This window comes from Tubulanus polymorphus, chromosome 4, assembly GCF_964204645.1.
Source record: "Tubulanus polymorphus chromosome 4, tnTubPoly1.2, whole genome shotgun sequence".
NCBI lineage: Eukaryota > Metazoa > Nemertea > Palaeonemertea > Tubulaniformes > Tubulanidae > Tubulanus > Tubulanus polymorphus.
The window spans coordinates 11,181,062-11,199,072 of record NC_134028.1 but is presented as its reverse complement, the minus strand read 5'-3'; the positions used below and the strand labels follow the sequence as shown (position 1 = coordinate 11,199,072).

The window sequence follows — 18,011 nt, the reverse complement described above, 5'->3', positions numbered from 1 at the left end:
AACCATTGCCGCCATAAATCCGCCGGGCATATCGGTGCCACTTTCTGTTCTGCAATAGCTCCAGGCACACACATAAGCTTAGACAGGCCCGCGGGTGGTTTGGAATCCAGATTGGGTGGTCTATACTCAGCTCCTGTAGCTTTCTGCTCCAATTCTTGTTTGGCCACCATGGGGCGATAATAGTAGCCAATGCTTTTTGGGTCACTACCACCTCTAAAATATTTGACACTAAACGAAATGGGGTTTACATAGTTATTGTTTATACCTCAATCTTGCTGGGCTAGACAGGCTACCCCTATTGTACCTGGCTCTAGAAACTGACTGTTGTAACGACCCACCTGGGCCGTTACCTGTGACTCACACCGATGGATGGTGTGTAATCCCCAGATCCTGTCTAGGAACACCCAATCGTGGGGCTCAGGGTCCTCGACAAATTTTCAGTATGCGTATTTTTCCATCCTGCTAGATATTTTGCCGTTATCCATATACTGTTCTGAATACAATTCTTTGGATGGTCCGCCCTGGTAGTTTATGTACACCAGTGTCGATATGTCGTCCAACCGCAACTGAACTGTCTTTCTGTGAATATCCGCAGGAAACGCCTGTAGAACCAACAAAACTGCCAACATTTCTCAGAAGTTGGACGATTTTACCCATACTGATTGGCCCCAAAGTCAATTCCTCCAAGATATGCCCCAATTTATTCTTCCAAGATATGCCGAGGAATATACGGAATTCTTATGCAATTGGTATGTGAAAAAATCCGTCTTTGATATCTAACGTTATCAGATCATCCGATGGTTCAAGAAAATCACAAACCTCAGTGTTCAGATCGTAAGAAATTTTTGGGACACTATAATATCCATTAACACGCTGCAAATCAACTATACGCCATAGCTTACCCATCCTCGCACGGTAGGGATTCGAATCTGATGGCATCGACATTGCCACAGTACGAAACCCTGCCACCCTAAACCGAGTGTGCAGAAACATGCGCAGTTTAGATGATGCCATGATTAGCCAATCAGAAATCCCGTTTTATTTTAGCCCGGGTTTTCCCATTAATAGTTCTTGCGTGAAATTTACCTCAGCGATTATACAACAAGCAATCTGAATAGTGCTGCAAGTTTTCCTGCTACAAAGCTGGGCATGTACCTGCGCACCCGGTCTAGTGTAGCAGGGGTTTGTGCTGTGGCTGAGTGTAGCGATGCCATCAAGTTAGAATCCCTGCCTGGGGAGGATGTAGCTTACCACCCTTAGTAACGCAGTTCAAAGTGGAGATGCACCTCGGCTGATGTTTTGCTTGTCGCAATATTCCCCACGACAATAAGTCCGCAATAGTAGCATCAATACAACGTAGTTCTTTCACCGGGAAAGACCTATTTGAACCTAAAAACTTGAGGGTGTTTCAGAAAATGGAATACGAATTCCGTAATCAATCTAGTCTAATACTTTTTTAAAGCAACCGATTTCTTGCCATGGAGCCGAATTTAACATTTAGAGCTTACTATACGCGTTCATTCCTATTATTGTCCTTCTTGGATCTAGTAGTTGGGAAATCCCGTGACAAATTACCAGCGCCTCCTCGGAATCCGTGTGAAAAGTTCTGTTGATAACCACCAACAGATGGTAATCGCTTTGATAATTCAAATTGGCTATATGTGCTGCAGTTTGTAAGTTTCTCAATTTTTGGTCTGGAGAAATGTTCTGAACAGCTTTGCTGTGTCATCGCATGAACTATGTACCAAAACACTGGTAAATTCCGATTGTATGAAGTTCATTTGAGCAGCCAAAATAATCAGAGTTGACTAAGGTCAGTGGGTGAACTACCATTGACATTGTCCTGGGTGTACAACTATTTAAAGGCGGTTTCAGTGTAACCGGCCACCTAACCCAAAACCGACACCAGTTCCCGTTCCTATTTTTAAAGCCCACTTTTGACTCACACAACTCTGAGCACCGTCCAGCCGAACTTATTGCAATGCGTCCTTTTTCACCAAAAAGGCTTGTAAGGACTGAGAAGACTGTCCGGCACTAGGAGTGGAAGCATATGCATTTGTCAATCGCCAGGGGATTATTAACTGAGTCAATGTTTACAGTTGGACCGGAAATGCCTGCGGGACCGCTATTTACCTTTCTTGAGTTCTGCGCAGAGAACCTTGCACTTAAATTGTCCTGATTCTCTGATCTAGGAGTCGTCAAAATTACCTCCAACCTGGTTATTCTATCTTCTAAAAGTCTAATTCTATCACTGGAATCCTTTATCGTGCTACCTGTACCCGATAACCCCTTTTATCGACTTCTTTTTCGAGCGACATTGGTCTCCTGGTAGTAAATACAAAAGCATAACTTGCCAGATTTACAACAATTTAAGATTTTCGTAAACCGATGAGCTAATTACAAATTGAATGACTATGGACAGAGGGACATTGATTGTAGTTAACCTTGCCTCCTGGTGTCTTCCTAAATATCCTGAATATTTATGATGATAATTATTTGATATCATATTAGATATTGTGTGTAAATCATGAAACTATACCAAAATGCTGGGAATGCTTGATAGGCCATTCTGGGGGTAAATAGACAAATCCCATTTCTTCGTAGGTTTAATCTTGAATAGTTATATTGTTATCAATTATCCATTACCATCTTATGTATTATACTGTGGGATAATTACCTAAAAATACCAACAGCTATAGCTTTTAGTACAATATTTTTCAGTTCTGCAAGCGAAAGAAAAACCACCAATTAATGTGGTTGGAGACGTTGGTGGAAGAATAGCTATTGTTGTTGTAAGTATCAAATGATATTTTACCTCTCAGCTATGATAATGGCCAAGGTTCCTTATCTACATATATATAGTTTTTGATTTTCTTATAAATATTGGGCATACATGCCAACCTGTACATTTGCTCTGTATCGTTACATTTTTAGGCCAGCTGTAGGCTGAACCTTTTATTTCTATCAAATTGAGCGAATTTAAATGACATGGTTTCCAAGGCTTTTTCACTGTACAACTGACCACATATTCATATAAATCATGCATTCAAGTGTTATCCAGGTTTTTTGGTTTACCTTTGTCAGCAATACCATTAGATGCTTGGTATTGATAGAGCGAACCTGCCGGTGAATAACATCTGATGGGCTTAATACATAGACTTGTGGCTGCTGAGCGGCAAACTGTCCACAAAGAAATCTTAGGAAGTGTAATGATAGAGTAATGAAGGGTCTGCGGCCAGGCTTTGTTTAGGCGTGAGCTTCGGCAGGACGCAATCAAAACCAGGCAAGCGAGGATGATCTAAGACAGTTCAAATTCAAAATACCTTTATAGCTCCATAATGACTAAAAACATTTTTGCTTTTGTACAATAAAGAAATTAAATATAAATAATTATCAAATAAAAAAATATTGATAAACATTAAACGTTTGATTATTTGACATAGTATCAAACATGAATTTAGTGCAAAAAAACTCAATTTTCTAGGATATAATTTGAGTCAGGAATTGAGAATTTGGAAGGAATTTGACATGATAATTGAATTGCCATTGATGTTCTGAATTACGTAACAAGTATTTCCTGTTTCTATCATTTTCGCAGTACCACAAATTAAGCCTGTGTTATTTGATGGATTCAATATGGTGTCTCTCCAGATTGTGCGACAAAATAATGTGCAGCCAATGTTATACGATAGTACGAGTGCAGTTGCAGCTCAGAAAATCTGTTATCGCTGCGTTGCAGCTATATTTTTTGTTCATTTCACATTCTTCTAAAGTATGGTTGGTGTTGGTTCGTGGCTGTTTTGAAATTTTCAATCAATCATTTAGTTTAATGTTCATTAATGTTCACTAATGTTTATTAGTGCATGTGTGTAGTTCAAAAATCGAGTAATAAATGTATTGGCAACAAATGGTTTGGTTTGTGAGTTTGTAATAGTTTGTGAAAGTGGTTTATTGACAATGCCTTCAACTTCATGTCACTGAGTAACCTATATATACACTGTACATCAATATAAGTTATCATACTTTAGATAGTTCCACTGTTACTTCAAAACTTCATCTGAAGTCCTCATTTTTCACTGCAAAAAAAAATTCCGTACTGGAACCTACCCTACTATATATTTGTAACTATAAATTATTGTTTTTTTCATTTTAGGATGATTTGATTGATGATGTGGAAGCATTTGTGGCTGCGGCCGAAGTTTTAAAAGAAAGAGGAGCTTATAAGATCTTTGTTATGGCTACTCATGGATTGTTGTCTATGGATGCTCCAAGACTTATCGAAGAATCGTGTATTGATGAGGTTAGTATGTGGTATTGTTTGGGTAGAGCTAAGTTTGCTACACACAGTGCAAACCGTCATTGTGGAGTATACAAAATTCCTTGTATCAGTTGTGATATGATATACTTAGTTGAAACTGTTATTGATCTATGAATAGTAAGGTAACGTGAATTACAGAGATTATGGAATTACAGAGATTTTAACCTGTGTAGACTAATATCCCTTCTAAAACTTGGGTCCGATATGTTCTTGATGTTCTCTGCTTCATAACGGATGATTTAATTTGACCGATTTTTAAGCCAGCCATTACTATACAAAGTTTAAATGACATAGATCAAAGGCTTTTTCACTGTGCAACTGGAAATATATTTATACATTATCACGAATTCAAGCGTTATCCTTTCTCTTATTCCTAGGAAGCCAAATTTTGTAAAAGGCCTCATTGAAATTTACAGGAAATTTGTTGCAAAAATCTTGAATGCAAAATATCAGTTGTATATAGCCAATCAGAAAGCAAAGTTCTTCTGTGATTCTGTAACATCGAATTTTATTCTATTCCGCACTCAAATTTATTAGACAAATGAAAAAGATTGATCTGAGGTACGGGGTATTCATTCCTGCCATCTCCCTGTCTGTGTTAGCAATGTTACTTTAAAAACTCGATTGTACTGTGTAATGGTATTGAGAGAATTTGGCAAATAACACCCAGCATCATTTAGGAAAAGCGAATGTGATAGGCTCGCCATAGTGCCCCATGGGCTCTTGTTAATTTCTAATGGCTTTTGGTAGAAACTTATGTGGCAGGTGAGAAGGGGTCAAGCAGTGATGCATTATCTAAAAAACGATTGAAAATAAAGCTGCACGTTAGCAATAACGGGTTTTCTTCTGATGCACCTTCTTGATGACTAAAAATAAACCGGATTAGGGGAATCTCTTCCTAGCAGCTGATGATAATCACTCGAAATTTATTCCATTGAACGCAGGACTTACACAGTCAGTTTTATTAGGCCAGCCATAGGCTGAGCCTATTACTATACAAATGGAGCAAATTTAAATGACATGGTTCCCAGAGCAAAGGCTCTTTGACTGTGCAACTGAGCATATATTCATACTAATCATTCATTAGAGCATTATCCATTCTCCAACCCCTATGAAGCTGAATTTTGAAAAAGGGCCTCGTTAAAATTCATATGAGCTTTTTTTCTCCTCTATGATTGACTTAGCCGCAGAGATCAGCAGGTGTCCATATGAACCCGCAGTATTGTCTACCGTTTTACTTCAGGGTTTTATCTTAAGATCTAAAACAGCATTTCAAGATCGATTTCTGTGAAATCTTTAGTTGACTTTGAAAATATTATTGACATTTATGCGAAGTCCAGGAAAATTGCTTTTTCTTAAATCGGATGGATGACCTTGATATGCTAATTAGCCATGTGATCAAGTGCAAATTAAATCAAATTTTATTCTGCAAAATTCCAATTCAATTTTTCTTTATTGCACAAATTACACATCAAATCCAATTCAATTTTGTTTTATAAAGCAAATTCTGAAAATTCAATTTTATTCCGCATTCAAATTGATAAGACCAAGACTTAAGATTTATCAAAGGTATTTGTTCCTGCCAGCTCCAGTCGCTGTTTGTGCTACTTACCAAAACACGATTGTATTGCGTAAATTATAGGTATTGACTCTAAGCTGGGAGTGTACTTTGACAAATATAACCCACATTTTATGATAAGCTAGTGCCCCTTGGGGCTCTTGTAATAGAAATGAACAAATTCACACACTGAAAATACAGCTCCAATCATATGCGTTATGATAACCATTCCAGCAGTCCACACATACACCGAAAGTCCAGTGCAAACAACTTGTAGAAAAAATCCAAGTACACCACACTGTCAGTTTCAAAATGATCCACTTAAATAATTTAAAAAAAAATGTCATTATGCATCGATCTCCAGTTGCACTGAATTTGAAACAACCATTTTAATATGGAAAATAACTGATCTGATAACTATGTATATCTAACAAATAACACGTTCAGAAACACTTGAATCTCTTAAAGTGTTCAATCCAAATTATAGCGATCAGGTGAAAAATATGCTGGGTGTCAAGTCTACACCCAAGAAATATCCTCTGCGACATTGCAGATCACTAATATAAAACTAATCACATGCTGTTGAATGTTCTATTCACACCTGATATTGATCTTTGAATTACTTAGATATCCACAGTTCGATAAAATTTGAAAATTTTGATCTCCGATTGCAATCTTTAACAAGTCGGATACGAGATGAAACACTAAAAATCATCGTTTCACAAACAATCTAATTACCGGGATTTAAAGGTCAGATACCCTCTAATTCCTACTTTTTGAGGTCTACTTTCAAACTGATACTTAAGTATATAAATGACAACCTGGGAACGGCCTTATTGAAAAAAATTTCACTTATTTGTCTTTAATCAGTAAAATTAAATAACTGGATCATCGAACCTAGTTACTTTCAGACTTTCTGTGGATGGCGGAAACAATCCTCGGCAAGTCTAGCTCTCACCACAGCAAGTGCCTATCTTGAAAACAAAAACAATACCTGGTTAATTATTTATTCCATGAACATTGAAAACTAATTCTATAGGAGAGTCAATGTTGTTTGGTTTCTTGAATTAAACATTTAAATGTATATCAAGTCAATAATAATATTGTCAACAATATTTGTAAAAATTAAACATTAAAAATGAAATCATTAGAGTTGGGTCACAATTCGTAATGACATGTGATTGAAATTAGATAATTGATGAAGAGATTACTATTAATTATTGAAAGAACTTATTGAAAGAAAAAACATCTTAATATTCTAATAATCTTTTATTTCACAAAGATAGAATATTGCACTGTGCATAACTATTGAATTAGTAACTACTGAAGGAATGAATATTGACCCTACATGTATTGGAAGTATTAAAGTGTTAGGTGGCAGCGCTGTACGGAAATAGTTGTTGGCGCTAGCACAGGAATTTTGCAAGGTGGCAGTATCGTACGGGATACAGATAAGGCATCAGCCGCTGTACCTTTTGATTTCATGTCAAACTTTAACTCTAACTGCGTATTCAAGATTAATCATTAATTATAAAATATAGTAACGGCTGGTTACATTTGTAATCACTTCATTTCTTTTGCTGCCGGGTCTGTTATTGTTAGCTTGATCATGATTTTAAAAATAATAATGTACAGGGTAGATAGGTGGCCGACTAGATCAACTTTTAAGCTCATTAGAACCATGGACGTATAAACTATTTTATACGTCCATGTTAGAATGGAGAAACAAAGTCACAAGGAAGTATGGTCTCAGTCTGTTTCATTGTTGCAACAAAAGCATTAGATTGAGTTAATGATACAACACTATTTTCGAAAATGATTCAAAATGATTAACCTCTGTACATAGTAAAACTTTGGATTTTTTGGGACAATAGTCAAAATCTTAAAATAAAGTCACACTTACTGAGTATAAGTAATCAGGGACGGATCCAGTCCCAAATCTCGGCGTAGCGCTTATTCAAACGGGCATATTTATTGCAAATGAGGCTAAAGGCAAGGTATATAGAAGACAGGTCCTAAAATATCATAAGTGTTTCGTAAGTGCAGGCCATTTGAGGAGGACAGATTCCTGACACTAACAATGAACCACCATGATAATTCAAGAAGCAACTAAAACATGTGCAGTTGTAATAATTACGATGTTTTTTTTGCAGTATGAACATGCTTTTAGCAACTCAAAGAATTATCTGAATTTTTATGGACTTTCGCTTTAGCGAAGTCCATTTTATCGCATATGAAACTTTCTTCCTTTTGTACAAAATAACTTCCAAACTAGGCTCAGTTTCTCTTCGGAACTTTTAAAACATTCAATGCAGTTATAAAAGCTCTAACTCGATTGAATTTCATCGGAATCGATTGCTTATTTATCAATTTAGATATTTATTTGTTGTTGGAACTACATTTCGTTTCGGAAGAACGCATGCCCTTTTACATATATTCATGCTTCACACACGTGCTCGTGACAGACTCGCTGCTATGTGATGTATTGATCCGTGCATGTATATGAAAAGCGCACCTCGTGCCTGCAAATGATTCAACTGCCAGGGTTCGTTGCGGCTGGCCGTGAAAAGCAGTGAATTTTATAGAAGGGCAGTAAAATTGGGAACTTAGACATTGTTCAATTTACGAAAATAAATTGTCTATCAAACTTCGTACACAGTGTATAGAAATCGTCACACCATGAACGTGGAGAGTTTATTTGAGTCAGTGGGGAAAACCCACTACCATGCATGATGAATCATCATGCAGCTGTGTGTGATGGAAATCGTAGCAATAGACAGATTTTCATGAAAACTTCTGAATTCAATCAAGGGGGACATCTTAGGCTTTTTTGATTACTTGAAGCATGGATTCTCTGAAATTCTGCCAAAACTCCATGCCGAAGATAGGTAGGCCTATGCGTTTCCATTCATAATTTGAAAAAGACGTTTTTTTTTTCTTGATATTTCTAGCGTCCTTATTTTCGATCTAATTATCTGTAAAAAGTCAGTCTTCTCCCATCATTTGAATTCAATCCAACAGTTTTCACTATTTTTCATTTGTTCTGCTTATATTCTCTATCCCGAGAGTACCAATGTTTAATTTTGATGTTGATTAAGTATACACTCATGTAAGTTTAGGAAAGTCCATATTAAGAATTTTGTTTCTTGTTGAAATTGTTTTCTGCCCTTTAGGATTTTTTAAAACTATTTTTGGCGATGAATGTGACCTTTTCCAGAAATGTATATAGGCTCTTATTGAAATCCAGAAAATTCAACTGTTTTATAAACTAGGCATCTGGGCTTCTTTTGTATAGGTTTGAACAAATTCTTCCGAATGCCGGCTAGTGCAGAGATGCCATGTTTTATGACAACACTACCACAGGGAATTCAGGGAGACATCAGCAAGGCTGTCTGCGAGTGGGTGGTGCAGTGGACAGTATTTTTGACGACACACTTTTTGAACAGGGCATTAGACAAATTTAAGGGGTCGCAGGGCCTTCAGCGCTCTACGAAACCACTCTTAAACGGCAGTGATGTTGTTTCTATCCGGTTACGTAGCTATAATTGAAATATATAAAGAATTACATTTTTACGAAGAGACACTTTTTTAAAGATTTTCTACTTTTTACACTAAACGATATATTATAGTATATAGTAAGGCTAGGTGATTTCATAATTGGAAAAATCTTTTCAATCTAGTCAGAATTGATGATTTTGATGTTCGCGCACCTGTTCAGTGTATACATTGCTTCTGCTGAACGCGTGGTACTGTGCCTATTAATAGAACTACGTCACTAAAGTAACGGCTCGGAAATGATGTCTATAGAAATGAATAGGAAATAAGCTACAAGAGCAATTCAACTTAATTTTATACCTATTTGGCATTCGAATTGAGACAAAATGCCTCTTGATTTTGAAAGTCTACATATTTATGCTTATAATTAGCTGTTGAACGGACCATATCCGTTCAAACAAAGCGCAAGAATAGGATTTGAATAGCCGTCCATGGCATTTTCTAGTAGACAGCAAGGAACACGGATGTTTAAATCATCGTTTTGTATTATCATTTAGTGAAGGAAAGTAAGATTATGGTTAGATCTAAGAATATTTTGACTTATGAACTGATGAAACTTAGACAGAATTAGCCGCAAGAACAATTTCAATTCTCTTCTTGAAATATACCTCGTATTGGTAGCGGCTTTGGTCACAAAATTAGAATATTTCCTCATCCATCCTATTTTAAAATTAAGAAATAATGTTTGTGAAAGATTTGTGATGTAATCTATCAAAATTCTTCTGCAGCGTGAAACTTTAATCGAAAAACGTTAATCCTTTGAATATTTGTTGTAAAGGCTGTAGAAATTTATGAAAGTTTTTGTAGATTTTTGAAATGTTAGTTTTCAAACTACTTAATTCTTAAATGACTATGAAAAATAGTAAATAGTAAACGAATATGAATCTATTTATTCTTTAGCGAGATCGAAATCTGTGATCGCATAAGACACTGTGTAGTATGCTTGTGGTGCTGAACTATAGGTGAACTATGGAGCAGCAGTAACAGTGCTGAGAACTTAGCATAGTCTACTTTAATAGCTTCATAGCAGCGGATTGAGATCTGCATCTTCAATTTGATCGATTTAGCCTATTCAAATTACTCATTGATTCTTTGAAATAGGTTTATGCAATAGACAATAGATCCTTTTACCTCCCTAGCCAGTTTCAAAGCTGTAAAACAATCTGGCATTGAGATATAACAGAAAATACACGCAGTTTGCTCAATATTCAACGCATTTCTATAGACGCTATTTCTCAGCTCTGCCTGTAATGACGTTGCAGCACGCACCTGCTGATTTAGCCGGCGCTGAACAGTAAGCGATGTAAACAACGAAATGAGGTCAAAAATCTTGTTACAAAATCTCAAATTGCGCGTAAACTAAACATTTTGGGACAGAACGGTTGAAGATGAGTGTATAGATCAATAGAATACATCATATTTTGAAAAAAAAAGTGTCAGTTACCCTTTAATGTAAATTGCAGTCTGTGAAAAATTCAATATGTTATGATGGATGATGTTATTAATTGGCCCCAAGATCTGCATTAAGTAATTGCAAAACGATGCTTCAACTTTGTTATCGCTTCAAAAGTTTATCATGCGATGTTATCGAAACTTGACAGTTATCCCACCAACTTATTCATTTTAACATGAATGAAAGTTGTATGTTGCAACAAATTAACGTAAGGTCTGTGGTCCTGCAAAACGCACTGTCTGTACATTTACATGCAGAGGGAAAACATAAACCACCTTACATAGTATAATCTACCAATACCTCGTGGTCAATGGGCCTCTTGCTCAATACATTTCGAATGCAATTTCTTTTGAAATAACTATTGTTTGAAAGCGTGTTTAGCAACGGACTTTTTACGCGTTGCAAATTTCACAAAACTGAAAATTCAAACGATTGAATTTATGTGTTAATACCAGTTTATCTTACGTCTTAATCAGTTGGATAGCAGGCACAGAGTATTATGATAATTAGTTACAGTATACACAGAATAGAATCGAATATTATACTACTTGATTACTCATACTTCATCAGCTCGTAACTGAGATTGTCCTAAAATGACTTTTCTTTTACTACATACTTAATACAAAGGCCTATTTCTACAAACAAATAATCATTAGCTGTCATTTTAGATTAAATACCTAATCTATAAAAATTGACTCTCAGTACCTAATTTACGTAATACATAAAGGTCTGATATCTCAGCTAAGCCTAGGTACACATTTATGCCAAAACATATGTAAAGATTTAACTATGAAAAATTGAGGTAACTCACCTGAAAATTCAAACGATTGAATTTATGTGTTAATACCAGTTTATTTTACGTCTTTATCAGTTGGATAGCAGGCACAGAGTGATCAAATCTGTGCTGCCAAAAACCAAGTTGATTAAGACACTCCCATCAAGAAATTAGTGACCAAAACTTCTAGCGATTGGTTCATCCAAATCTTAATGACCTATTAAGACACTAATTACCTGATGAGAGCTAAACTAGTTGCGAGGGCAGGCGAGTTGAGAGTTGTTTATATTGCTATTACATCACTTATTCAAAAATAGTGCCAGTTCGCTGGGCATACAAAATACTCAATAAACAAGACGGCCTACTTGAGCTGCCAAAACTGTATCCGGGTAAAAGTGACAAAGACTAAGGGTTAGATCCATTAATGGACATAGGAAAAATCTACAAATATATTTTCTTAGCTACAAATGAGCTGGCAAAATATTGATTTCAATATTTAAACATAAAAACACAATCCGCTGTTCCAGATAAAAAACTCCTTGCTAAACGTGTATAGCGGTTTATGGAGAGGTGGTACATTGGACATGACTGTGCATCACTACCTGTTTTTGCTGCACTGCTTTGCATTTCTTTTAATTTCATCCATATAGATTTGTTCAGTAAGTGAATTTGATATTATCTAATTATAGGTTGTGGTTACCAACACAGTTCCGCACGAGGTACAGAAAATGCAGTGCCATAAAATAAAGACTGTCGATATCAGTATCATGTTGTCTGAAGCAATACGGCGTATTCATAACAATGAGTCAATGTCGTATCTCTTTCAAAACATTTCCACTGAAGATTGAGATACATTTAATCTAAATAGAGCCGCAGAAAGGTGAAGTCCAAGTTTGGACTGATGATATTGATAATTTTTCAAATATTTATACCTGGATTGTTTCCAAATGTATGATGATTTTCCATCTTTTTTCATTGCATGTGGTTATTTAATTTGAATGTATTATGAAATACAAACCAGAATGTTAACTGCTTGGGACAAATATTATAACATTTAAATGTGATGCTTATTAAACATATTATAACATTCAAAGGTGTTGTTCATTAAGCCATTAAGCAGTAATTTATGATTACTGATAATTTGTTGAAAGTCAAAAATTGTTTTGTCGAAAATAATTTAGTCATGTTGCTTGCATTAATACAACCAGATTTCTCATTTGTTAATGTAATATAATGATTTAAAAGTTTTGAGAGGGCAAATACAATTATTAGTAACAGTGACATTCTATGACATTAGTATTAGTCCTGGTCGAAAGCCACCATTTCAATAAAGGTACCTATGGGCGGTACTTATATGTCACCCTATTGATATGTATAAAAGTTTGTAGAAATATTCATTGAAATTAACGTGTACTTGCCGACCTCGGCATCAAAGGTTAGTTACTTCATAGATACAGGTTTAATTTGCACATGTTCACATAAACTCTTCTTTATATGGCCATGATTTCTAATAATACTAGCTACACCAGCTACATCATCTTGGCACCGGCATTCAGGGAAATTATATTTAGTGCATATATGTATAAGGTTTCAAATAAAAATTGAATCAATCATTTAAAAACTGGCAGTTAAGGATGATGGGATATCTTTTCGGCTCACTTCGGCTGTAAGTAAGTCAGTATCTATGTAGAGAAATTCAGTCTTCCATCGGCAAAAGCATTGGTCCTCAATCTTTGAAAGAGCTGATGCCATAGTTAGATTTTGTAAAAGGACACATTAAAAGATTTTGACCAGATGAACAAAGCGACCTGACTGGAATATATTCTTGAAGCTGATCTATCTAATACACATCTAATACGCCATTCTTGCATCTAAAAACAAATATGATCGCCTGAAGGCTGGCTTATGTCTACAAGCAACGCAACGCCTACTGACTCCTACCAACGCAACTGAGAGCAACAGCGATCGCAGCCCAGCGCATGTTGACTGCGCTCCGATTCCGATAGCGAGATACGAGATCCTCCCAGTTGCTTCCCTGCTTATGTCGGTTACGATTACTGGCATCTGCAATGGCTCAGTTGATCACGTGATAAGCATTTTGAGAATAAATTTGAATTATGTTGAATTATTGGGAAATATATTTCTATTAGAAAAGCTATTTCTTTAATGTCTTTATCTTTCTGATTCTGTTTTGAATACAATGTGAGTAAGTGTATAATTGTATTTTCGGATCAAAGGTCGAAAGGTTGAGTCCGATCAACCAAATTTTTGTTATGCTGATGGGCCCTGGGGGGGGGGGGGATTCAAATATATACGAAAGATCAAGGTAATTGATCAAAGCGTCTTCAAAATTTCCCTCAAAAAGTTCAAAAACGTGTAAAAAGTGCTGATTTTGGCGAACAACAATGGCTGCCAGTCTTGATTCTGACAGGGCCAGTTTTTGGGCTGAAGATGTGTCTAGGGTAGATACAAGTGTAACCCAAATATCAAGACATTACATTGAAGCGTCTTCAAAACTTCCCAAAATAACTGGATTCCGTCTACGGACGGACGGACGAACGAACGGATGGACAAGTGAACGCAATAGCCCGCTGGGTCTAAAATCCCAAGTAGGCTAAAAAGTGGGAATCGTCCTAAACTAGGCTACTTCATTAGTATGACAGTAGAGGCAAAATCTGTCATTAGCTGGTAACAATGGACGATAGTGACGCCACGTCTCGATACTAAGACGGTGCCGTGGGAACCGAGACGCAGTTTGGAGAATTCGCATCTTTTAAGGAACGAGTTCTAAACTATATATTTTTCTCGTTCAAAGCGTTTTTTAATAAATTGCCCATGGGTAAAGTGTGGCTTGAAAGCTAGATGTTGTTTGGTATAAGGGCATTGCTTGAAAAATCTTTTTAATTCGTGACTTCAAAGTTCCACAAGTTTATATTGTATTTGATCTTTCTTAAAGAATTATTTTGTAGTCAAATAAAACCAAAGATATACATTTGGTCGCGGTCCACGTCCAAAATTTTGTAGGGTACAGGTAGTCTCAGCAGGGAAACTATTTTATATTTTAAAAAAAAATATGTTTCACAATATGAAAAAAAATATTCAAATAAGGCCATCCCAAAATAATTGTCTGCCGTAACACCGACTCAACCTTTCAGGATGAGTCGGTAGGTAGGTAGAATTTTTTTTGCAAAATTTTTGGGCAAAAAATTTATCACCTTTTTACATGGAACAATATCGCAGAAATCATCTACGTTGAGCACGTGAAATTTGTCTAATAGCGTAGATTTTGAGAATTATTCTAAAATTATAACTTCGTCCAGAGCGTCATCTCTGTGTTAAAAATGAAACAGTACATTGAATATGTGCGCGCTTTTACGTTACCAGCTTTAATATAGTCACTAAGAGAATAAATGGCAGCTTATTGGAACACTGCCAGTTTCCTGGAAAACTTAAAATTAGGCCACATGTCAAGGCATGTTTTCACACGATGCACACTTGAATTCAAACATGCGTAGCTCATACGTCGGCAGTGTGTCGGTCGGTCGGCCGTTTTTATCAAAAATAAAATTTATTTCAATGAATCCCAGAAAAAAGTACCTTTGAAGTCGGGTCGGTCGGGTTACGGCAAACAGACCATTAATATGGGATGGCCTAAAATTCATATGATGTCACATAACAGAGGGTGGCTAGTAATAGGGGTTTAGTTGTTTCATACCAAAGGTCGAACGGTCGAGTGAGTAAAAAATAAAAAATAAATTCTCGCACACTCGAATTTATTTTTTATTTTTTACTCACTCGCCCCTTCAACCTTTGATATGAAACAACTAAACCCCTATTACTCTTAAAATATTCATATATATATGAATAAAATATAAATGAATAACTTCTAAAATCAATTTAAAAAAAATTTTAGTATTAAAATGGAAGCAAATAAGTACTACTGTTCAACATGTAAAATCAATATAGATAAATCCCAAAAAGCAAGGCACAATAAAACTAAAACACATTTATAGAATAAATTGAAATTAGAATATGAAGATGATATATTAGAAACTAAATTTGATGAATTAAAGAATGAAAAAGAAACATACAAATGTGATACATGTAATCAATCATTCAGTGATAAAAGATATTATAAAAAACATTTAGAATCTAAAAGTCATATTAGAAATAAGAATAATGATAACTTATTTTCATTATTTAACATTAAAAATTATATCTCAGCAACAAATTTAGTGTATGGAAGACAATATAAAATTTATAATATTTCTATAACCAATCAAATATTATCAAATGAAGCATATTTAATTATTGAACTGATAGATAATGGAATCAAAAATCCTAACATATTTAATACAGTTTTAAATCATAAAGGAACTTTAGATGAAAAAATTATAAATATTCTTGAAACTCCTTTCAATGAAAGAAATGAGGATTTAATACTTTCTAGAGGTTACAATAATTTGATTAACTTAAGAATTGAAAAAAGACAATTATATTATTTAAATTTTGATGATAAACCAATTATCTATAATGAAAATTCATCAAATATTGGTATTCAATGTGAATTAGATAATGAAAAATCATTTAAAGATGTTGGAACTCAATGTAACTTAGATAATGAAATTGTTACGCCTAAATATAATCCTAATGAAAGCGTTTTATGTAATTGTGGAAAATATTATACTCGAAGCAATAAATCACACCATCTTAAATCAAAATATCATAACTCCAAATATAGAAATCAATTTAGTAAAAAAATTTGATATTAAAATGGAACCAGAACAACCACAAACTATCAATATTACAAATAACACTGGCGTTATAAATATATACTACAAGAAGTGTTCTAAGTGTGAATTAGATAAATTAGCTTTAACAGAATTTAGTAAGCGTAAGATTAGCAAAGATGGTTTTCAATATTGCTGTAAAACTTGTACTAAACTATATACCAAACAATATCGAGAAGATAATATAGAACATTATAATTATTATATGGCAGAATATATGAGAGAAAGATATCAAACAGATCTTAATTTTAGATTGAAACAATGCTTAAGATCTAGATTAACACAATTATTCAACAAAGAAATGCATTCAGAAACATTATCTAATTTATTGGGTTGTTCAGATGAATTTCTCAAATCATGGATTATATTTCAATTCGATAGTCAAATGAATATAGATAATTATGGAGATTATTTTCATATTGATCATACGTTACCAATATCTAAATTTAACATGAATGATGAATACAATAAAAAAACTTATTTGGGGTTGGAAAAATGTAAGACCTCTTGAAAAGAAAGAAAATAAAATCAAATCTAATAAACTAGATTTACAGTTATATTTAGAACAGTTAACAAAGGCAAAGAAATTTATTGATCAATGGAACAATAATCCAAATAATGAACAATACGTTGAGTCTTTAATGAGTGGTTAAAGAATAATAGATTTTAAATAAAAAGTATTAAAAATTACATATCTTCAACTAGCTAGTATTAGTTATCGTTTTTTTAATATTTTCTTTTCAAAAAAGAATCCTTTATATCACAAATGAAAAATACTAAAAAAACAATAACTAATACTAAAATTATTTACCTTTAACTAAGCTAGTATTAATCTAAAGAGATACTGGTATCATTTTATAATACTTATAACATTTTTCTCATTAAATTTCTCTAATAAAAATGTCAAAGGAATCGAGTAAGAATAGTATTGATATTGAAAAAACATTAGATGATTTAGGTATTAGTGATAATAAGGATATTCCAACCAAAATTGAAAATAATATTCAAGTTAATTGTAATATAGATTATGAATACTACTTATATTGTAAACACCATCTTGAACTATTGATTGCTAGCGGAAAGTGTAAACAATTTTTAACTAAGACTATTACTTTTCAAGAATTAGATGCTATGAAACCAGATAAAGTAATAGAATATTTTAAGATTTATGAAGAAGCTAGATTAGCTAGAATAAATGATTCTATTTCAGATGGTATTGTCAAATGTTACTCTAAGTTATGTAACCAGTTAATACCAATTGATGATGAAAATAAATTATATAGTGATTTGAAAAATGACTACTTAGTTATGACTGAATTACAAAAATGGGTTGGTTATGTTTCATTTCAATTAGGATCGGTTATGACATTAATTTCTACTGGCGTCATAACATTTTCGAATATCAAGCCTATGGAATATAAATCAGGTAAGAACGAAACAGATGACGCTGTACTACAACCAAACGTCGAAACAGAAAATGAATCAGAACAAAAATTAACTAAAATAAATGAGTGATGGCGTTAAGAAAAAGGTTAGATCAGAGAAACAAATTAAATGGGCAA

The 18,011-nt window shown here is 34.4% G+C and overlaps 1 protein-coding gene across 4 annotated transcripts in view; it reads left to right on the top strand.

Annotated features, from left to right (window-relative positions):
- LOC141903166 (phosphoribosyl pyrophosphate synthase-associated protein 1-like) overlaps positions 1 to 13,789 on the top strand; it is a 104,379-nt gene extending 90,590 nt beyond the window's left edge. For all 4 annotated transcript variants that reach the window (XM_074791191.1, XM_074791189.1, XM_074791190.1 and 1 more), the window contains 3 exons: positions 2,722 to 2,792; positions 4,154 to 4,300; positions 12,349 to 13,789. In XM_074791191.1, the coding sequence (XP_074647292.1) occupies positions 2,722 to 2,792; positions 4,154 to 4,300; positions 12,349 to 12,507 (377 nt within the window). In that variant the 3' untranslated portion in view covers positions 12,508 to 13,789. The remainder of the gene's footprint in view (positions 1 to 2,721; positions 2,793 to 4,153; positions 4,301 to 12,348) is intronic.
- The last annotated feature ends 4,222 nt before the right edge of the window (positions 13,790 to 18,011 follow it).